Raw genomic sequence first — 23,125 nt, 5'->3', positions numbered from 1 at the left:
TAAATCCTCAAATTCGGGCATTCTGAGAAGAGAATATGCAGAGGTTTACTGTGATTTATCATCAAATTACCTGCACATGTAAATACATGCATGTTGGAATAATTGAATAGTGAAATAAGTAAACATTGAAATAATTGAATAGTGAAATAAAAACGTATTTACATAACTGAATGCGTATCAAAATATGAAAAATAAATAAATATTGAAATACAGAAATAGCGTAGCGGTGGCGCGGCTGCGCGCATGCGTGCAGAGGAACAGGTGACCGCGCATGGCATCTGCTCCGCCGCTGCCACCGCTGCCGCCTGGCTCGCCGACTATGCCGAGCTGCACGTCCGTGTGCGCGGCCACCACCACCGCAGTGCTCCGGGGGCCACCGGAGAGAATTGAGACGACGATGACTGACGGCCGCCCAAGACGCTTCTTCCGGTTATCGCGCAGACTGCTGTGAGACACAAGAGTGCCTCGGTCTTTTTTCCTCCTATTATTCTTTTTTTCTCGGGGAACCTCCATCCTGGTGCTGATGCAGCGGAGGATGCTGACGGTGCTTTAACTGTGGGATCGGAGGCCAGCTTCTTCGGTGGGGCTTCGACGCTGCACGGTGAGGGAACCACACGTTATTAAGGACGATTATGATTATGATATCGTGATTATGATGTCACTAGTGGAGAGATGGGGCGTTTGTGTGTGCGACATGGCCGCTACACGGGTGATTTTTTTGCGAGATACCGCAGAGCAGCGTCAACTGGATGCTGAAGGTGCGGTTTGTACGTGAATGCACCTTGAAGCAGCAGCAGCGATGATGTCACTCGCACAGTCGTCGTTTATAATGTCATAAAACTGTCTTTTTCCTTATGCAGTCAGTTCTTAACAACATAAATCAAGGTTTTAGTTCATCTCGCTCTTCCATTTATGTAACAACTCTCGATTGAGATAAATACTTCCTGTACTGCAATATACAGCTACGTTGTGTACAATCAATATTATGCATACGAACGTATGCGTACCATTTTTCATTTGTTCAAGAATATGTGGCTTTGTTGTTCTCACGTTTACATTTAATAGTTTAAGAATCTTTTCACTTAAACTGTTATTCATATTAACATGTTTCATACATTTTGGGTGTATTACAACTCAGCAACGTTTCATTATATATCACTGTCAATCCTATAGGCTACGTATAATCTTCTGGTTTTGCTTATTTAGATGAGATTTTATTCTAAATAGCTTTAACCGCCATTTATTTTTAATTTAATGCGCCCAAGTATTGCATTTTTCACTCTAAATACATATATATATATATATATATATATATATATATATATATATATATATATATATATATATATATATATATATATATATATATATATATATATATATATATTGTGTGTGTGTGTGCATATTTATTATTTAACCATTCATATATTAATAGTTCATCATGACTGACAATGTTTTATTTTGTATCCATATAATCATCGCAAAATTGTATTTGTATTCTATTACAGCCGCACATTTCATTAACAAAAAAGTAGATCTTATAATTCATATGCTTTACAATGTAACAAAGCATTTAATTAAATAACGATAACTACATTTTTATATTTCAATGCAAGACTTTGATCACTGTCTTGTCCTGTATATCATGAAGTGTACATGAATGTGTCTTTTCTTTACAGGCTCGCCGTTGAAAAAGTTTCGATTCGCGTGACGTTGAGCCACCAACAGGTACAAATATTTTTTGTCCTTCGAGTGCTAGCCACCGCTAACCCATTAGCTTGGCAAATAGAAAACAAGTGCCGAAACAACCCAGCTGGGAGCTTTGGAAGGGCTAAAAATAATCCTTCTACGAGCACTCCCACACATCAGATGCGCAATTTATGGGCATTCAGGAGTCATTTGTTTATTGTGCTAGCATGTCTTGTTTTCAGCATATGAGTGACTCCTTTGCTATCGATTTTGTCATCACTTTTGGAAGCACCACTGTGATACGAAACGTGCAAAAAGCTACAAGCACTATACGACTAGCCGGTTAGCTTAGCATAGCTTGTGAAAATTACTATATATTTATTTGCCATCCATTTTGACAATACAGTTTCGTAGAAGTACGACCAAAACCGTAACGGCCCCTAAAACAGGAAGCTTACTATGTACATCTGTCACAACTCGTCTGTTCGCTTAGCATAAGCGCGTCAAAATCTGCTTTTCTACAGAAGCTAGCCACACTTAGCTGGTTATCTTAGAATAAAATAGTGGGAAAAAAAATCATTTGACCCTTTTTTTTCCCTAAAAAAAACACTTAAAAATCCAACAACAACAAAAAAGTATTAATGATTCACAAACAGGGAGTTAAAGAGCCATGAGTAGCTCATTAGCTTAGCACACATGTGTCAAACTCAAGGCAATGGGGCCAGATTCGGCCCGCCACAGCACAATTCTGTGTGTAAGTCAGTGCCCTGTGGGATTATGGGAAATAATGTTGTTTTTAGCATTTCACCTACATTTTACCAAAACGTTTGAACGACTATACCAAAGTGTTCATACAATTTTATCAATACGTTCAAACAACTTTGCAGGACAGTCGAACGACTTTACCACAACACCGGTACGTTTTGAACGACCTCTTCCAGTCACAAATGTTTACTCCACGTCGGCAATTCCACACTTCCGAATAGCACAACCAAAAGCCACCTTAAGACTAACTACACTGGTCAGCAAATCTTTACACAAAATTTTCAGCAGAGACGCACGTAAAGTAAACTTTTCTGGATTTTGGAAAATGAAAATATCTCAAAAACCGTCAAAAATATGTTTAGGGGCACATAAAGCCATCTCTGATTAAAATTTGCTGTTACTAATAACAGTATTCTCGATAATGAGTGATATTGATAATAGCATTAGTAATAAAAAGTCAATCTTGTTCTGTCTCTATGCCGTCACAGGATGATCGAGGAGGGCAGCAAGCGAGGCAAGGCCGCCGTGGAGAAGAGGCAGCTCTTCATGGAGATGAGTGAGTGGACACCAGTGGATTACCTCCTCCAGGGTCCCGGCGTCTTTGCCTTTGTTCTTAATACACTTGTATGACTTGAATAAATACTACAATAAAAAGTTGTTTTTTTTGTATTCTTTCTTCTTCTCAGGAGCTCAAAACTTTGACGTGATCCGACTGTCGACGTACAGGACGGCGTGCAAGCTACGATTCGTGCAGAAGCGATGCAACCGTGAGAACCCCGGCGGCCGTCCGCTAAACGCTAAAGTTTATTAGAAACCTGTTGACGGTTTGCTTTTGTGTGTGTGTGGCGTCAGTTCACCTGGTAGACGTGTGGAACATGATCGAGGCCTTCCGGGACAACGGCCTCAACACGCTGGAGCACCACGCCGAGATCAACGTGTCGCGGCTGGAGACAATCCTGTCCTCCATCTACTACCAGCTCAACAAACGGCTGCCTACCACGCACCAGATCAACGTGGAGCAGTCCATCGGACTGCTGCTCAACTTTATGGTGGCCACTTATGACAGGTGTGATCTGCCTTACACTGAACCCCCCCCCCAACCCCCCCAAAAAAATCTTAATTTCTGCCCTGTCCTGTCCCACCCTGCTCACCAAATTTTTAATACATTTTTTAATCACGAATTTAAGTAAACTTTTCTAGATGTTTTTTTTTTTTTTTTTTGCACTGATTCCTAATCTGCCCTCATTTTCATCAGATTTTCACAATAATATCATGATAATACATGTAATATTTATGAATTAAGGGTTAGGATCAGCAACAAGTGGATTTCTTTTCTGAAACGCCATAGCAATAAATTACAACGCATGGCAAAATTTGTATCGCAAGACCTTTTATAGGTAAAATTTAAAAAGAAAAAAAATACAAATATCTCAAAACCTGATGTGCTAGTAAAATAAAGGGAAGACCTTTTTGAAATCAGTTTAGGGTACCATAGTAATAAAACAGTTTGTGTATCATGGTAAAAATGATTGTGTCCACCGGGTGGCAGTATAAGCAAGGGAGCTTTATTTATCATTTCATACGCAAGGTAACCAAATGTTCTTCACATAATTAAAAGTACAACATTTAAAAGCACTTTCAAACAAAAGAGTTTAAGACGATTAAAAGCTTAGTAAAGAAATAAAAAGTTACTTACTAACTCTAACTATTAAACAAAACATACAGTGCAAGAATAACATTTTGGAATTTAAAATGCGAATTTAAAAATAGGTCTGGTTATAAAATAAAAAAAGTAAAAAATATTTTTTTTTCATCCCCCCCCTAAATAAAATATTTAAAGCAACAAACAAACATAAGTAAACAAAACACTTCCCACTAGAGGAAGCACCATTGAACACAATTGCATTGGTGTCATTTTGGTAAGGCCAAAACAACTAGTATCGAGATTTTTTGTGAAAAGTAGTTAGTTTGCTTGTGTTTAATTCAAGCTCGGTGTCAACCAGAACAGAGGAAGGGTATTATTTGAGTAAATACAGTAGTCACGCATGATTGTTTGTCTTGGTTTGTGCAGTGAGAGCCACGGCAAGTTGACGGTGTTTTCCATGAAAGCAATGCTGGCAACCATGTGTGGTGGCAAAATCGTGGACAAGCTGCGCTGTAAGTAACTTACGTACACGCAGGGTGCAAGAGCCCATACGTGGGGATCCATGGAGTCATTTGAAAAAAAAAATATGATGTCGGATCATCTGAAAAAAGTACAGACCTATATAAGGGGATCGGTGATTCAATACAAAAAACATAATAAACCAACCTTATGCTTGTCACGTCATCACATAAATCTGGATGACTAAAGTATTTTTGGGTATATTTTTCATTTATGTATTTTATTTCAAAACAAATGTGTGTATTAGCTGAGTAAAATCCTATTTTTGTTTCAGGAACAAAAGGCATATTTGTATTTGATAATATAGACAACATTCCTATAATGCAGCTATATTTCCAAAATTCACTTATGAAAATGTGACTTTCTTTCCTCAATAGACATTGACTTTATCAAGCTTTAATTTAAGCTTATATTATTTCAACCTTTTGTCTCTATGAAATGTGAATTTGCTATCATAACAGCTAGACATCTTTTTATTTCCTATAATGGTAGTTAGCTTTAGCATTGAGGGTCCCCTGAACCCGAAAGGTTTGTATTATTCATAATTAAAATGATTATTATTATTATTATTAAAATTATTTAACATTATTTAACTGTTATTGTCTAATAGCAGTCAAATACATCTACATACATATTTATACATATGGTTTGTGGGTTGAAATGTGTATTTCATGTAATACATTGTACACTTTATCTAATATATTGTATGTTATGGCAATATTATGAAAAATATAACAATTATGAAAAATAACAATGCTTTATATATATATATATATATATATATATATATATATATATATATATTACATAATGGAGATTAAAGGAGTATGGATAAGTTTATATTTTTTTCCTTATCCTTTTTGAACATAATCAACTTTTGTCACTGTAAGCTTTGACCACACAGGGGGCGCTGTTGTTTCACCAATCTTTCCATGGCTCAGACGTGTACTTTTTTTTTTTTTTTTTTTTTTGTTACCTGGCAGATATTTTCTCTCAGATGTCGGACTCGAGCGGCGTGATGGTGTTCGCTAAGTTCGACCAGTTCCTTCGCGAGGTGCTCAAGCTTCCCACGGCGGTCTTTGAGGGGCCTTCTTTCGGCTACACCGAGCACTCGCTCAGGACATGCTTCCCCCAGCAGGTGGGAGGGCCACATTGCGGCGATTCTTAACTCCAGTCTCATTTGTCAGGATGATTCTTTTAAACTATTTAGCAGTGTTAAAAAAAAGAAAATATATCACTGAGCGCCGCTATTTTCTTTTGGTCTGTGGTGGAGGGAATTATAAACACTTCCAAATAGCAGTGTTAGCGATGTCAGTGTTAGCACAAAACTTTGAGACTTACGCTAATAAGCAAAGAAAAATGTCAGGAAAAGCCTACTAGAACAGCTGGACTTTATTTGGGGTTATTCAGAGGCACTTTAAAGGTGGTAGGAATGTGCTGACTCTCATTGTGAGCATGAATCTGATTGTTATAAGAGAACGTGCACACTTCTGCAACGCTGTTATCTCAGTTTTTATTTTACTTCCCCCTTGACAATAACAATTCAATCATACTGGCCCCTGTCACATTAATAGTGGAAAATCTGTGTGTGTGTGTGTGTGTGTGCGTGCGTGCGTGCGTGCGTGTTTGTGTTTACATCCAGAAGAAGATCACGCTGAACACGTTTTTGGACGTCTTGATGGCGGACCCTCCGCCTCAATGCCTCGTATGGCTGCCACTCATGCACAGACTCGCAAATGTCGAAAATGGTACGTTTCGGGGGTTGTTTGCGGTTTCCGCATCAGCAGTGTGCCCTCTGACAACAACGAGGCAGTAGATGACTAAAAGTCTGTGTCGCACACGTCACACATGTTTTCCCATGTTCTGTAGATTTGGCACCAAGCCTAAATTTCAACATAACTCCAATCAGAACCTTAGTTTGAACCCTAAACCCCATGACCAGACTCCGAAACCTAATTTAACCGGAACCCTATAGTAATCCTAAACATGACTCAAACCAGAACCCTAATCTGGACCTTAGCTAACGCTGAGAGGGTGTGAGAAGTGCTTCTTAGACAGGATTGTAAAGCCGAACACAAATTTGGCCATTCTAAAATTGTCACGACTAGCGAGCCCTCCAATATTTGCGTCCTTCTCCTCGGTGGTTTTCAGTCTTCCATCCGGTGGAGTGTTCGTATTGCCGCAGCGAGAGCATGATGGGTTTCCGCTACCGCTGCCAGCAGTGCCACGGTTACCAGCTGTGCCAGAGCTGCTTCTGGAGAGGCCACGCCAACGGACCCCACAGCAACCAGCACCAGATGAAGGAGCACTCGTCCTGGGTAAGCAGCAAACAAAATCTTTTTTAGCCACTCCGAAAGCCAGAAGAAAGGCGATTTTGGAACGATTGAAAGAATAAGGGCTATACTCTTTGAAATGATTGAAATTGTTGATTAATGCCACCATTATTTGAAGGAGGTGGTTATCCGTCTTTAAGTGCTTGAGGGAGGACTTTATCGGTTTTGAGCTGCCGATTCCTTTTGGAAAGCGTTTGTTGGTGGTGATGTTGCGCAGTCATGGTTGCATGAGGGAGGTATCGTTTACTTTGACGATTTGAGGGAGGTGTTTCATTTGTTTTAAGTAGAAAAAAAAATTTGAGGGAGGTATTTATTTTCCTCGAGTTGATGATTGCATAAGGTTGGCGGTTCTTCTTAAGATGAGGGAGGCATCAGTATGTCTTATGAAAAACAATTTGATGGGGGCATTTATTTTTGCTAATGTGATTAATTGAGCGTGGCGACTATTCGTCTTAAATTGATTGAAGGAGGAGTTTGATGGCTGCTTGGGGGAGCCATTTTTCTCATGATGATGATGATTTGAGGGAGGCGTTTATTTTTTCTCAAGTGAGGATGATGTTTATTCGTCTTAGTTTGATAGCTGCTTGAGCAAGGCGTTAACTTGTCATGAGTTTATTGTTTGAGAAAGACATCTTTTCATCTTAACTTGATTAATTGCTTGAGGGAGGCACTTATTTGTCATGAGGTGATGACTCCTTGAGTGAGGCGTTCATTTGTTTCAAGTGGATGAGGTTTATTCGACGCAAAGGCCACCACTTGAGGAAATACGGTAAGCGCCTATTCGCAATTCCTACGTCTCGACCTACTTATGCAAATGGCACCGCTTTGTTGCCACGGCAACGCACGCCGCCATCCTTATTGTGTCGCATTCGTCCTTGCCTTTTGCAGAAGTCTCCCGCCAAGAAGCTGAGCCACGCCATCAGCAAATCCCTGGGCTGCGTTCCCATCGGCGAGCCCCCGCATCCCGTGTTCCCCGAGCAGGCCGAGAGACCCCAGGAGCCCCCTCACAATGTGTAAGTCGTCAAGTCTCATAATACTTCTTACCAGCATCATAAAAATGACTCATAAAATACTTGAAAACCGTATGTCATATTTTTGAAAAATATGAATCGTGTTTTCAAATCATCCGGGATTCCGTTCACTCACTATGACATGTACTACTTTCTGAGCTGTAATGCTGATTGGCCGAGAGCTCACTCGCGACAAATGAATGCTGTGTGTAAAGTTGTAATCATTTATTACAGTTTGTTGACAAGTTTATACGGTCATTTCCATGCTGATGGTTAGCTATTAGCATTAGTAGCTACAACTAGCAGCTGCTTGATTAAAAGTGTAAGCGCCTCTTCCTGGCAAAACGTCCTTTTTGTTGGAACGGGTATGTAAACATGTTGATGAATTATTATTTTCAATGTTCAACAGTTTGACATCATCAATCTGCATTCTTTGGCCGGTCCATATGTCTGTTGTTTCTCATGTAGACTTGTACAGGTGAGCCAAGGCAACCTCAGCAAAATATTTGCAGCTGGACGCACATACCTCGGGTCCAAAAAATGTCGACATGTAGACACCTCTGCTTTCGCAACATATAAATATAAATTCTACGGGGCTGCTTTCTTTCCAATGTGCTGCTTTTTTTCTAGTAGTAATTTCACTCACTGGTCACTTTTTTTTTTTTTAAGTACCCAACACGCAAGGCAGGAGGGGTCAGAAAAGTTGCAAATACAGTCCTGACCAAATCGCCTAATTGCGAACACTGGCTGTGCTTTTCCAAGCTATGTTCCTCTCTGTTACTAGCCACTTTGTTAGTATAAACTGCAAAGATGCACTTTGAACTACGGAAACCGCAAAAACCACTGCTTGAATTTTTTTTTTTTTTTAAGTTTAGATTTTGGGGGGTAAATAATAGCTAAAATCATAGTGAAATTAAAATATTTATAAAGGAAATTCAAAGAAAAAGTAAACAAAAGTTTTTAAAAAATAATTTTGAAATAATAGCAAAAATCATAGTGAAAGTAGAATATTTATGAAGGAATTTCAAAGAAAAAGTAAAAAAAAAGTTTTTGAAAAATAATTTTGAAATAATAGCAAAAATCATCGTGAAAGTAAAATATTTATGAAGTAATGTCAAAGAAAAACTGTCAATCCTGTGACTGTGCCTGCCAGCCATTCCCCTCATTTGTATTTCCTACAAATCTCTCCCCCCCGCCTCCAAACGGGATCGTTCATGGCAACCCCGCCAAGCTTCCATTTTGACTTTTATTGATGAGACATTTGAGGAAAGAGAGTTTCAAATACTGCCAACCAATGAATAGTCTACGGAGACCCGCTGCCGTATGCGAGCGCTGACTTTGATTCCAGCTCCCAAAATCCAGCAGATGCCGTTTTTAATATTTTTACCTGCACCTGACAGCCAAGCTCGCAGAATTCTTCCTAGCCGCATTTCCCTGGGATTTGCCTTCAAAGGTTTTGGGGATGTGTATGTTTCCAGACTGTTGCATCCAAAATACAGCAAAACTCGCTACCTACCTGCCTTGGGCTCCACTCTTTGAAGCACTAAAAATAGAACAAAAACAGCCAAATTCCCTGTACTTGGTCTTAAAGTTGAGCTAAGCAGAGTCTTTTGGGGCACACTCGTTGTTGCCCTGAAGCTTGCAAAACAAACCAAAAAAAAAAAAAACAGTCCAGACAAGCATGTTGTGTTCTAGGCATCACGGGACAGACGGCTGAGCTGCCCTACATACCAGAGAAAGGACAGGGAATTTGGACACACAGCTCAGTCAGCTGGACTGTGTGGGGAAGAATTGATGAAATTATTTTTCCTCATGCCAGCCTTGTTGCTAGGCAGAATTCACGGGGCTGTTAACTAGGCTGTGTATGTGACAACTTCGGCAACGGGCAGGAACACAATAAACGCATAAAAAAAAAATAAACACACCCTAGCTTTATTTGATCAGCGGATATGGTGGGGCACTGCCCTTGCATCGCAAGAAAAGGACATTGAGAGGTACCAGGAACAGAAAGTCAGACAGAAATGTCAACAAAAGTAAGTAAAGTGGAGCGTCTCAATTCGAAAAAGCGCTTTTTTTTCATGACAGCACCCTCTGCTGGTACAAAATCACCACTGCTCATCACCAGTTTTTTTTATCTTGTTTTTTTTCTTCCCAAAGGCCTTTACCTTGCTCTCCAGTAGAGAGAGCCATTAAGATTAGACACGGCAGACGTAATTCACTTAGCGGAGAGTGCGCTCCATTGGGTTTTTATGATTCGGGATGAAATGACCTCGGTTAGCGCCGGTTGGGACGAGGGGGGCCGTGGTTGGTTATGCATGACTTTTTTTACATTTTATTTTTAGCCCCGCCAGGGCCACTAACTGTGAAATACGGCGACAGCGAGGGGAGGTTAACGTTGCGGCTCGGCCCCGCCGCACGCCAAGTTCAAGGAAAGCATTGTCATTCACCAAGAACATTGCCGCTTGCTTCATCTCTGCTGTGCATAATTATTTCGACAACGATTCAGTTATGTACAGAGCAGCCAGAAAGTATTCACAGTGCTTCCATTATTTCTACATTTTGTTAGGTTATAGCTCTCTTCTGAAATGCAATATTTTTCCCCTCAAAATTTTGTATGACAACATTTTTGCATATTCATTCAGAATAAATTAAAACAGAAATCAAATGTACATACTGGAGAGTGAGTAAAACAAAATGTGTTTATCATGCAGAGAGGTGGTTTACAAGTGTTTCTGAGGTTTGCTGTTTTCCCATCATGGACAAGTGCAAATAAAAATTGTCACTGGGCACTCTTTGTAGGGCAGAATTCTTTGTGCCCCAAATCCTAATTTGAAAAGAAAACAAAATGACATGCCGGCTATGCCCTTGTTGCGAGGCAGAATCATACACAGTTAATTGTACCGCCCAGAAAAAAAAAAAGTTCACTGTGCGGTTTCTCTGAAAGTTTGGGTAAAGGACAGTGATCCAGAACTGTAACAGACTCAGGCTTTTTTTTCTTTTTTTTTTTTACTGGTGAGTCAGGTGGAACAGTCTTGTTGTTCGGCAGAATCTATGGGGCAGAAATATTTGTGCCCCAGAGAGTATGAATAAGGCAGTCATGTTCACTCTGCACTTTCCTAGCCAAATTAGGGCAGATGCAGGAACAGAGGCGAAACTAACCCTAGCTTTTTTTGTTGTTGTTTTATTTTTTGAATGGTGGATCTGATGAGATATCCTTGAATCTGTGGGGCAGAATTACTCGTGCCCCAAAGAATAGCACATTCACTGTCCTGTTTCTCCGGCAATTTATGGCACAAACACAGATGATACAAATCTTAATTTTTTTTGGGCTGGTGGATGTAGTGGAACACCCTTGTTTGGCGGAATCAATGGGGCATAATCATTTTTGCCCCAAAATATTTGCCAGTCATGTCCAATATGCCGGTGCCTCGTCAAATTGGGCCGCAAGCAAGAAAACGGGCTGGACAGACCCTAGCTCTTTTTTGGAACGGTAGGTCAGGTAAAGCATCCTTGTTGCTAGGCAGAATCAATGGGGCGTAATTATTCATGCCCCAAAGAATTGGAATACGTCAGTTGTGTTAACCATGCTTTTTCCCAGGCAAATTTGGACAGGCGGAGGAGCACAGACGAGGCAAACGCTAGCGTTTTATTGGACCGGTGGATTGGGTAGGAGAGGTGGAAAAAAGACAGGAGGGTGAGAGAGCGAGCGAGCGAGAGAGAGAGAGAGAGAGAGCGCCGGAGAGAATCGACATTGAGTTTCCGTGGAGACGGTAGCAGCCACAGCATCAGCGTAGTAGCCCAGACTCGGATGTGTTTTTTTTGCCAAGCGGGCGGGCAGGCGCCTTCTCTCCTTGGTGGAGGTAAGCTGGACGGTGATTGTGGTCTGTACTCTTTTGTAGCGTGGTTCCCTTCATTTGTTTCCTCCTGGCAAAATGAACGCAGGCAATCAAGTAGAATGCTGAAACTTGACAGAAGTCCCTTCAAGTGGATGTAAATCTGTGTGTCGTCACCTTCAAAACGCTGAGCGGGACAAATCATCATAATGGGACTCTCTGTTTTTTTTTTGTTTTTTTTTTATGTGATAATGTCTTCTTGCCCGCTAATTGTGTGATTGATTACGCGTTGCCATTCCCCACCTAATGTAGAATGTGAATGCTGAGAGAAATGCCAAAGACACAAATAATGCTGAATAATGGTCATAGGAAGCCTGAGATACTAGGAATGGGCATATGACTTCGTTTCCTGAATCAACAAATAAAGGTATTAAAAATCAATTTGAAAAAATAGAACAGGATGGAATCATCTCGCACTTTGGAAATTCTGAACTCCCGTTTCCCTGCTGTGTCCTCCAGAAGTACTCGTTTGGACAGTAAACTCGCTGATAGCGAATCAACGGCGACGGTTCACTCCATTTTGCCCCGGTGCACTTCAAGGCGTGATTAATCGACCGTCAATTCCATACGATAACCAAACTTTGTTTAGGAATTCTGGAAAAGAAATTATTGACCAACTGTCCTGTATTTTGTTCTTTGATTAACCGGAAAGTAACCATGGAGCTATTGAGCAACATTTTCAAGGACACTCCCTTTTTGCCCCATTCGCTGCAAGACATGACTAATCGACTGTCAGGTCCAAACAATCGAGCTAACTCTATTTGTAGAAAAAGCATGGAATTTTTTGGGAAGGGCGAGAAAAACAATAGTCCACTTGTCCTAGCACCTTCCACATCTCGTGTTTTGACTGATCGTGAATTAGTTGAGCAACAACAAAAATATTAAGCTGTAAAAACAAGCTGCGGTTTTAAAATTTGCTTCGGGACACGATTAATCAAACGTCAACACCCAATCGACCGAATTCTTCCGGCAGGAAAAGCATAACAGTGTTTCTGTACATTTCGTCCTTTGATCGCTAGGAAATTTGCCGCGCTAAAACTCTGTTTTTTTTTTCCTCAGTCTCTTCAAGACATGATTAATCAACCGTCAATTCGTCAATGCGAAGACATAATCTGCAAATATGCCCCTAATGTCTTTGGATCTCTCTTAGGCCATTCCGGGGCATCATTGCAATTCTGCGCACGATCTTATCTTGCTTTTCATCTTTCTGCCCCCCCCCCCCCCCCCCCCCCCCCCCGAAAAAAAAAGAATACAATTTCGGAAGATTGTGAAAAATAATAGCACACCTGTCCCGAACACGCCGCGCATTTGGTTTTGATTGATTTGTGAACCGGGTGAGTCACGACAAAGCTACTACGTGCCGAAAACGAGCCACGTTTGGTGACGCGAGGCAGCGCGAGTGGGAATACTTGGCTTTTGACTCAAAACCTGATTGTGCCTGGCTCTCGAGATTGATTCTTCATTATCAGCTGCCCCGCCGTCGAAAGCCCCGCCGCTGCGTAGTAGCATTAAAGAGCTCTAATCTTGTCTTGTAGTCAGCCCAAAGCAGCGGCCGACCGCGTGAGCGACACAATGCTCATGTCCTCCGGGGCGGCTGCTCCCACCAAGAGGTAAGCACCGAGGATATTGGCCCAAGTGGCAAAGATTTCACATTTTGTACAAATGAATCCGCAACTACAAATAAACAACAAAAAAAAAAGATCTCATTCCAGAAGGATGTGAAAAGTAATAGCGTACCTGTTCCAAACGTGCTGGATATTTTCTTCTTTGACGGATTGAGATTTGGCAAACTCACGCCCGCACGTTTGGCGACTCTACGGACGGGAATTGCAACCCCCCCCCCGTTTGGGGTTTTGAGGCTCCACATGCTGTGTATCGCACTATATTAATCCCTTTTCATACTGCGCTTAGGACAGCGTGTCGCTGAGGAACCCATTCGTCGCGTATGACAAATGTATTTGAAAGCACCGTTGCCGTGACGCCGGACTTATTTACACGTAGCAGCATGAGGACGGCGGAGGAAGCCTGAATAAATGCGGTTGTGGCAGTGTCCTCGAGCTTTGGCGTTTTTTACGAAGACACCGCTCCCTGCTCAGCTTGTAATTTACGTCCAAGCAGTCTGGGTGAAACTGCGGCTCGCGGATGGTGATAAACTCTCCAAATTCCCGTCAATTTATTTTGCGACAGTGGAGGCGCGGTCAACGTCTCGTCTATACCGGTAGCAAAAGTCCACGTTTTGACCCTCCTGCTTGGTTGCTACGCTAGCACTTCCAAATATGGCCGCCGCTATTCGTACCTTCTGCTATCTAGTGAAAGACTATTTCATTGTTTTGACTGTCAATATATGCTGTGGATAGACAGCACTTTTCAGAACAACAAAGCGATGCAGAATAAGTCCGTTAAAAATGTTTCGGCATTCATTTTCACCGTGTCAGCAGGTGGACTGAAATATGAGCAAATTCCCTTCCGCCTCTGCGTGAAAGTCCCCAGTTTAAAACATCCACCGGAAACATGTGTGCGGAAAGTTTCCATCTTGCCTGCGGGCGGCGTCACAGCTTTTTTGGGCAAGAAATTGTTTATTAAGCCGCCGTGACGCTTGTGAAATACTGTCGCTTTTCCGAGTGGAGATATGCTGGGAGATGAAAGAAAGCAAATGGACGCCTGCTAAATATAGAGTACTTTTAGCCCTAGATACATTACATTTCACAGCTAATATTCTTAATTGGCATTCCTGGTGTTCTTTTGAGGTTGCTTACTCTTGTTCTCCATATCAGATTGGAGTGCTTTAGAAGTCTCTTCGAGGCGCGAAAAATAGCATTTGGGTTGAGTCGCATGGACCAGAAGGACAGTTTGGCAGCTGAATATTCGTCTGCTGTGCAAGAAAAGCGGCCTGCTTGCCATTCATATGAAGATCCACTAGCCCAGTCAAGGCGGTTTTTGAAAGCGCGTGTTGTTCTGACGAATTTACGTCTCTTCAGGAAAAGTTAGAAAAATCAGCCTCCGGCACCAGTTTTCACCGATCGACATGAAGTTGGGTGGACATGATTATCATAACAGGGCACACAAAGAAGCCTCCAAGACTCAGGCCCAGAACGGAACAGCAAGTCAGCCATTTTGGTTTGAAGCTGACAATTCTATGTTGGAAAGTTACACGAAATCGTCCCCTAAAACCAGTTTAACTAATCGAAATTGCTCCGATTGCGTCCGATCATAACAGGATGCACAAAAAAAGTCTGAAGAACCCGTGCCTGAAATTCAACAGGAAGTCGGCCATTTTTGTGTGAAGTGGCCATCCATCCATCCATCCATCCATCCATTATCGTTACCGCTTATCCTCACAAGGGTGATCGATACAAAATTGGTAACATCATAACAGAACACTTGAAATAGTTTCAAGGACCCATGTTTAAAAGTCAACAGGAAGTCGGTCATTTTAGTGTTAAGTGGCCATTTTAGGACAATTTCCTCAGTGGTGTGAATGCTGGAAACCGTGGGGGGGGGGGGGGGGGGGGGGGGATCAGCCCCCAACACCAGTTTGACCATTCAACATAAAATTGGTTTATGTTCATCTGAACATGACACACATAAACGTCTCAAGGACATGCCAAGAGCGCAGCTGAGAGTCGGCCATTTTGGTTTCAATCTATCTAGCTAGATACGCCCGTGTAGTTAGTCACATGGCGTCTTTTATTTTTCCCTGCAGCGTCTTGGAGAGTCCCAGCCGGCTGGACGAGGAGCACCGGCTCATCGCCCGCTACGCCGCACGCCTGGCAGCCGAGGCGGGAAACTCCACGGTCAGAATTTTTACTTTTAAAAGAGAAAACATGGCGAAATCCAGAGAAAACAATCCTAAACGTAGCCGTCTGATCCATTTATTGGAATAGTTCAAGCTTCTTTACTGGTAGGTCAGTATACCGGACACCGCAGCGTAATCACTTTTGATAATCTTTCAGACATCCGATAATCGGGCCTATGCTAACTTTGTTTGGAACGGGGGGAAAATGCCTTGCTGAACAGGTTTAACCTTTCTGATTGTCAGCTTGATTGTTTTCACACCAATTTTGGGCAGGAAGAATCACTCTTGCACACCTCACACCATAAAATAATCCCTCGGGATAATCTTTGTTTGTTTGAGGAATCATTCAATTATAACTGACCAGCCTGACACTTGCGTTCACTAATGCGTTTATTTGTTTGTTTTTATTTCACAGCAACAATGTCCTCCCTCCGACTTAACGTTCAACTTTGACGCCAACAAGCAGCAGAGGCAACTGATTGCCGAGCTGGAGAACAAAAACAGGTGGGAAAAATGCTGACCCCTCCAACAAACTCGGGCGTGGCAAAATTGTGCGCTTAAGAGCCACGTTTGATTGTTAAACAGAAAAACAACTACCGGTAAATGAATACAACAAACTCATTCCAAAATTCTTTTTTTTTCCCCCCTCAAAATTCGACACTGGCAATCCTGGCCAATATATAAAGGTGTGCCAAGCTATTAAAAAAAGCTGAAGTTGCTGCCGACAAAGTATTGGGCAAATTCTGTGACTATTTTTTCAAGTAAAATTGTTGTTCAGGGAGATCCTTCAGGAGATCCAGAGGCTTCGTCTGGAGCACGAGCAGGCGTCGCAGCCCACGCCGGAGAAGGCCCAGCAGAACCCCACGCTCCTGACAGAACTTAGGCTGCTCAGGTAACAAGCACTTTTTTGTTTCAAAGAAAGTCACCCCAAAATATCAGAAATGCACAAATATTACGACAAAAATCCAAGCAAACGGTACAAAAATATTAGACAAAAAAAGAGGGGAAAAAACAAAATATTTGGCAAAAATGTATTGATTTTTTTTTTTTTTTTAGTACTAAAAATCGCAGAACACAAAAACACAATATTAAACAACTATGATCGAAATATATCAGAAATAGACAAGAACGTTAGACAAAAATTACATTTAAAAATTTGGACAAATGCACCAATATTTGACAAAAAATAAAATGAACACAAACACAAAGTATTTGACAAAAAAAACAACTAAACTTGACATAAAAATACTAAAAAACATATGTATGCTGAAATACATGTTTACATTTTTGAATAAGGCCGTAACATCAAAATGTAGGCAAAGTGACTCCATACTAGCATGATCTGTGCATTTTTGTCCCGCCAGACACAGGAAGGACGAGCTGGAGAGGCGCATGTCGGCCTTGCAGGAGAGCCGGCGGGAGCTCATGGTGCAGTTGGAGGGACTCATGAGGCTTCTCAAGGTTCCGATCAAATCAAAAGCACTTAGACCATGTGTTTATTAACGTGCCGCTCTAATGCCTTTCCTCTTCCGGGTGCACGACTTCACTTATCCTCTTATCCGTCTGCTCCGTGCTGGCCGAAAGGACGAGGAACAGAAGCAAGCGGTGAGTGGACCTTCATATATTTAGCATGCTTGCTAGCCGGCGCTGTAACCCAATAAATTAAATGGACATTTCAGCCAATTAGAACCCAGAATCAAGTCATTTTAAACACAATCAACTTGGGCCCCGCCGATTAATCGGCAGGGCGATCCAATCTGCCAATATATATGCTCTTTACAATCGGCAAAAATTGGGTTTGTTTACATTACAACATAAGACAAAGAAAATGGCATTCAAACATCCCCGCTCCAAAAAATTGGCACATTGACATTTCAGCCAATTAGAAGCCTGAGTGAAGTCATTTCACACACTATCAACTAGGGCCCGACCGATTAATCGGCGGGGTGATTTAATCCGCAGATATGCACTCTCTAAAAGTGTAAAAAAAAAAATTTGCCAATTTGTAATTTTTTTTGGCCATTTTTTTCCCATTGTTTTCTGTTTTGCATACATTAACACATTAGAGCACAAGACAAAGATAATGGCATTCAAACACCCCCCCCCCTCAAAAAAATGGGCACATTTTTGCTGCTTTTTTTCTCTGTTGTAAATTGAAATAAATACCAAAGGACAAACTGTTGTAAAACGGTCAAAATGTTCTACTTGTAGTTCCTGTCTATATTGAAAAATAGTTTTATTCATTTCATATTTTCTAAATTAATCAGACCACTTATCTGTTATCAGAATTTTACCCTACCTAAATATCCAAATCAGCATCGGCCTCCCAAAAATCCATATTGGCCTACTAACAACAATGCTCAGTTTAGGAAGTTACCCTTGAAAATCACACCTGAATATAAGGTTAACAAAATAATAATATGAAAAAAAAACCAGTGGAATAGATTTCGGTGCTATGCCTAATCCACGATTGTGGTCTGCAGTCCCAGTCGGGCGGCTCCCCCCACTCGTCGCCCAGCCACGGGGCAGGCTGCTCCATGCCCATGCCCATACGCTCCACCTCGGCTGGCTCCACGCCGACGCACACGCCCCAGGACTGTATGGCGGGCCTGGGGGGCGACGTGCTGGAGGCCTTCGCTCAGGGTGAGTCCACGACTAAAAAAAAAAAAAAAAACAGCGTTCTTTACCCAAGAAAAATAGCATCTCTACTATATTGTATTGTATTCATTCTATATTGGCCAATGCACTTTTCAGCCTTTTATCAATCGCGCACCCCACTAGGCCCCGCCTCTTAAAGACAAATGAGCACAGTCAGTACGATATGTACATTTTCTGTACATTTTATCCTTGCGATTAGGTTTTTCTTGTGTTGAAATAGTGTGTTTAAAGAAATGTGTTTTAATAAGTTTAAATGTGCTCACAGTGCATTGAGGGTACAATTGTAACTTTTTTTTTTTTTTATATGCTTGACTGATTGAAATCGGAATTTGGTCTTTGGGCGTCAGGTGTACCTCGGAATCTGCGCAATGACCTGCTAGTGGCTGCCGACTCCATCACCAACACGATGTCGTCGCTTGTCAAAGAGCTCCATTCAGGTGAAATCACGCAAAGCACATTTATGAAAAAAACATGAGGTGAATTTTTTTTTTTTTTTTTTTTGGGGTGACTTTTACTCTTGAAGTGGACGACGGAGCAGATGAGGAGGAGACAAACATGAGAAACGGAGGGGAGAGAGGTAAGCCACAGATAACGCTCGATACTTTTACACTTCAATGACACACCATGTAAAACCAGTCAATCGTTCTTTCAAGTCACCACAATGAAAGATACGGTGGAACCCTGAACACCAGATTGATCAAAAGATTCTGTCTGTACATCAATCAATCAATCAATCACATTTTATTTATATAGCACTTTTCATGCATAAAAATGCAACTCAAAGTGCTTGACACATGCTTGAGATGAGCGAGATTTCTCTCAAATTACTATGAGGTCAGTGAAATTATTATGAGATTCCCAACATATTGCTGTGAGGCTCCGAGATGAATCTGAGGCCACTGGGATTAATATGAGATTACGATGATTTTGCTGTGGTTTTTATGAGATTACTGTGAGATTGCTATGAAGTTAGAATTAGTTTGAGGTTACTGAATCGCTACAAGATTATTATGATTTTACAGAAGAATTCTGTAAAATTCCTTTGAGATTAGTGAGATTTCTATCAAATTACTATTAGATCACCAAAATTACAAAGATATTACCAACATATTGCTATGAGGTTCTGAGATGAGTCTGAGGTTCCTGCAATTGCTGTGAGATTACTATAATTTGAAAGAGATTTTTGTAAAATAACTTTGGGGTTACTGGTATTCCTTTGAGATTACAGAGACATCTACAAAATGACTGTGAGGTTACTGAGATTACGACGATATTACCAAGAGATTGCTATTAGATTACAGAGATTAGTGTGTGGTTGCTGCAGTTGTTATGAGATTATCATGATTTCAATGCTGTTTCTTTCACGTTACTCTAGGGTCGTTGAGACTTTAATTTTCTTGCGATTTCAGTAAATTGACTATACCAGCGATTACCAAAAGATTGTAATGCGGTTACCGAAATTAGTTTGAGGTTTCTGTAATTGCTATGAAATTTCTGGAATTTTATTATTTCTTTTGAAAGAGAGTTCTGTAAAATTGCTAAAATTACAGTGATTACTGTAACATTAATGTGAGTTTACTGCAATTGTTACGAGATGAGTTTTTCTGTAAAATGTCTTTGTCGTTACTCATATGAGATTTGTATAAAAAGAGGTTACTGAGATTATTGCTATGAGGTTACTAAGATTACGATGAGGTTAAGTGAGATTACTTTGAGACTGCTGTGAAATTACCATGCGATTACTGAAACTACTACGAGATTATAATGCGAGTGATATGAGGTCACTATTTTGCAATGACTACAAAGTAAGGTAGCAAATATTCCCATTTAAGTGGTTGTACTGCACATTGTATCAGATACTTCAAAATCAACTCTGGTTGTACTGCTTTTATATGTACAATGGTCCTTCTTCATGTATGGACTTTTTTTTTTTCTTCTTCTTCTTCTTCTTTTCGGAATAAATTGCCGCTTCTAATAATAGCACGCCTTTTGTGTCCATGTCTTTTCATGTGTCCTGTGTGTTTTTGTGCGCAGGCACCATGCGAGTACAGAAGCACTGAAGCAAGAGCCTGCAAGGTGCATCGTCAAACCGGGAACAATCAGTAATGACGCCGACGACGCTCGCCAGGCATTAGCACGTTAGACTACTGCATGCTGTAATCCAAACAGGAGACAAAAAAAAAAGTTTCTTGATATCTTGCAAGGCGAGCAGGAAGTTTCGAATTAGCCAGTGTGTTGTCCTGTAAGATCAAACTCATTCTGTACATATTGACCACGCCAATATGGGTCCCGTCCCATTGCTTTTTAGCGTTAGCATTGGAGTCTTTATTTTTTTGTTGTTTTTTTTTTTTTTTTTTTGCATGAAGCAACACTCGTGTCAGCTATTGTGCACTTGCTACTTGCACTTGGAGCCTCAAGAAGAGTTTGGGCCAGTCATCCAACACTTGCAATTCGGCGTCGCCCGTCTAGCCAGAGGTTATCACTTTTTTTTTTAAACACCCACACTTTGCCTGCACTGTAAAAATCACAACTTGTAGTTTTTGGGGATAAAATAATCATTTAAGTTGGAACAACTTTAAAATATATAATAAATGATTGACATTAGCACAACAAAGCAAGCAAAGTTGTTTGGTGTCAGCCGGACTCTCTGGTTCCAGATGCTAATATTTTTTTAACACTCCACAGTTCCTCTCATACTTGAAGGCCAATCAATGTGCTGCTAAGCTCCGCCCACACCGTACAACTGAAACCCACAGCACTTGTAACTAAGCGTTGCCGCTGTCTCGTATACCCGCTTCAAATTTCCGTAGGTGGCGGAGTTCGGGTTTGAACCCCGGAAGAGGCCTGCAAAATCCCAGGAAAAAAAAAAAAAAAAAAAACACCTTCAAATCGAAATGGCAGACAACATGTGCGTTTCATAGTCTAAGTTTATTTATGCCGTTTATGCCGAATTCCATGAAAATTGGACATACTGGTGCCGGATGCAAATATTTACAAACTGCCCTAGCACAGATAGGTTTGTAACGCTGCTAACAATGAATAGCATTTTGGCTGTGAATCTCTCCATAAAAGATATTTTGATACGATTCTTGACACGTGGGGTACGATACGATTCAAGGATATGGCGCGATTTTAAAATATAACCATATGATTCGTTTTGATTCAGGGGGGATTACGATTCGATTCCTTACAGTACGTACGGCATGACAAAAGCTTCTTCACAGTAAATCTGGTAGAGGACATTTGACTCTTAAAAGACTGTTTTGGTCCGAGTACACACAGTAAAATTTGAGAGTAAAATAATCAGTGTAAAAATCAGCCCTAAACCAAAACAGTAGACACAAATATGTAAAGCAAGACGGACAGAAACATTAGTGAGCCAGATGCGAAAAAAACAACAAGAAAAACAAAAGAGGCAATTTTGCATATATTTTGTTTCCACCGCTATCGTAAAACATGGCGCGCAGGCCACGTTAGCCGCTACACTGCTGCTACTGTGAACAACACAAGCAAGGACTCTTCACTTGTGATTTTGAGTGTGTGGCGTGTGCTCTCTTGAATGACGCAATGAGGAGAAAAGTGCAACGACGGTTCAGCCCGGTGCTACAAAATGGGAGCGGGTGAAAAGCTGGTAAAATTCAGCAGGAAATCCTTCACTTCAGTAAAAATGTGTTTGTCTGTTTTTTGGGTTTGTAATCGTGGGTGTATGGGGCGATGTTTTGAAGTGCTTTTTTTTTGGTGAAGCATGTTGAATAGTTTGTGCTTTGTGTCTTTTTCTGATGCGACAATTTTGCTGGATTGCTGCGTGAAAGCGGCAAAACGAAACGCATAGCGTTCCGACTAAGTGCGCTCGGGCCGTGAAGCTCAAACTTGCTGAGCTGGACCACAACGGGTTTGAGAGCAGGGGTGGGCAAAGTACGGCCCACGGTCCACTTTCGGCTTGATCCGTTCTTGAATCGGGCCCGCCATTCAAAATTAATTCAACTGCTTTTATCAATTTTTATTAAATAATTTAACTAATAGGCTATTATCGACTTATTGTACATAATACAATTAAAAAGTGGTAAAAGACTCAATTTGACATTGATTATACCACATTCAACACATTTTATTTCCTCAAACAAGTTTTTAAAATGAGAAATACATTGACTATAAATGGTGAAATAAAAAGGGGGGAATGAACGACTACAGATTTGTACTCGTACTTTAAAAAAAAAAAAAATTTTTAAACCTTATCTTCGAATGTCCTGGCCCATCTGTCCTAAAACAATATGTGGGCCTTCAATGCAAAAATTTGCCCACCCCTGATTTAGAGAGTCTGGCACCGTCTACAAGCGCCACACACTGTGTTAAACGGAAACAACAAAACAAGCTCTTTTTTTTCTTCGTTCCACTTTGTCCTGCTGTTTTTGTGTGTGTGTTTTTGTTTGGATGTCTTCTCGTCAGCCTTGACGTTTGTGCCAAAACGCAATGTCCGCGTTAAAATATGTGTGTGCGTGTGTGTGTGTGTGTTTCACCATTAACCATTCACGTAATGCCTGGACATGCTTGCATTTAAATGGAAAATGCTTTAAAAAATTATTTACTGTACAAGCAGAATACTGTACATTGTAAACAAAAGCGACGGGGTTATTTTTTTTTTCCTTTCAAAAAATGTGCAAAAAAATGTTATTTATTGAAGTCTATGTGTGTGTGTTTATGCTTCTGCTACACATTTTGTTTCATTTTCAAACACTTTACGTGAGAAAAAAAAGGACACCAGTCTTTTTTTGTAAATAAATCAAATGTGAGATATTAAAAAGAGATTTAAAATATTG

The 23,125-nt window shown here is 40.9% G+C and overlaps 1 protein-coding gene across 3 annotated transcripts; it reads left to right on the top strand.

Moving 5' to 3' along the window:
• The first annotated feature begins 253 nt into the window (after positions 1-253).
• Positions 254-23,125, top strand: dtnbb (dystrobrevin, beta b). Of its 3 annotated transcripts, none has more exons than XM_086049560.1 (20): positions 254-601; positions 1,680-1,728; positions 2,943-3,010; positions 3,141-3,221; positions 3,307-3,520; positions 4,526-4,611; positions 5,602-5,756; positions 6,264-6,366; positions 6,770-6,936; positions 7,840-7,964; positions 13,390-13,464; positions 15,558-15,648; positions 16,066-16,154; positions 16,429-16,542; positions 17,015-17,111; positions 17,235-17,255; positions 18,134-18,293; positions 18,656-18,745; positions 18,832-18,885; positions 20,343-23,125. In XM_086049560.1, exons 3-20 carry the CDS (start codon positions 2,944-2,946, stop codon positions 20,366-20,368), a joined length of 1,815 nt encoding a protein of 604 aa, XP_085905686.1. In that variant the 5' UTR covers positions 254-601; positions 1,680-1,728; position 2,943; the 3' UTR covers positions 20,369-23,125. The 3 variants fall into 3 exon arrangements, with proteins under 3 accessions (XP_085905686.1, XP_085905685.1, XP_085905687.1); XM_086049559.1 differs by having other exon boundaries at positions 6,261-6,366; XM_086049561.1 differs by lacking the exon at positions 13,390-13,464 and having other exon boundaries at positions 6,261-6,366.

This window comes from Filicampus tigris, chromosome 13 (assembly GCF_054856515.1).
Source record: "Filicampus tigris isolate MCC_2025a chromosome 13, RoL_Ftig_1.0, whole genome shotgun sequence".
Lineage (NCBI taxonomy): Eukaryota > Metazoa > Chordata > Actinopteri > Syngnathiformes > Syngnathidae > Filicampus > Filicampus tigris.
This window is presented reverse-complemented; position numbering and strand designations above follow the sequence as displayed.

What these genes read in the sequence shown, in the direction of transcription:
- dtnbb (XM_086049559.1), top strand. Translation starts at nt 2,944, where the DNA reads ATGATCGAGGAGGGCAGCAAGCGAGGCAAGGCCGCCGTGGAGAAGAGG. An exon ending in AATCGTGGACAAGCTGCGCT is followed by an intron (nt 4,612 to 5,601) that starts GTAAGTAACTTA and finishes GTTACCTGGCAG; the next exon opens with ATATTTTCTCTCAGATGTCG. An exon ending in CCGAGGCGGGAAACTCCACG is followed by an intron (nt 15,649 to 16,065) that starts GTCAGAATTTTT and finishes TTTATTTCACAG; the next exon opens with CAACAATGTCCTCCCTCCGA.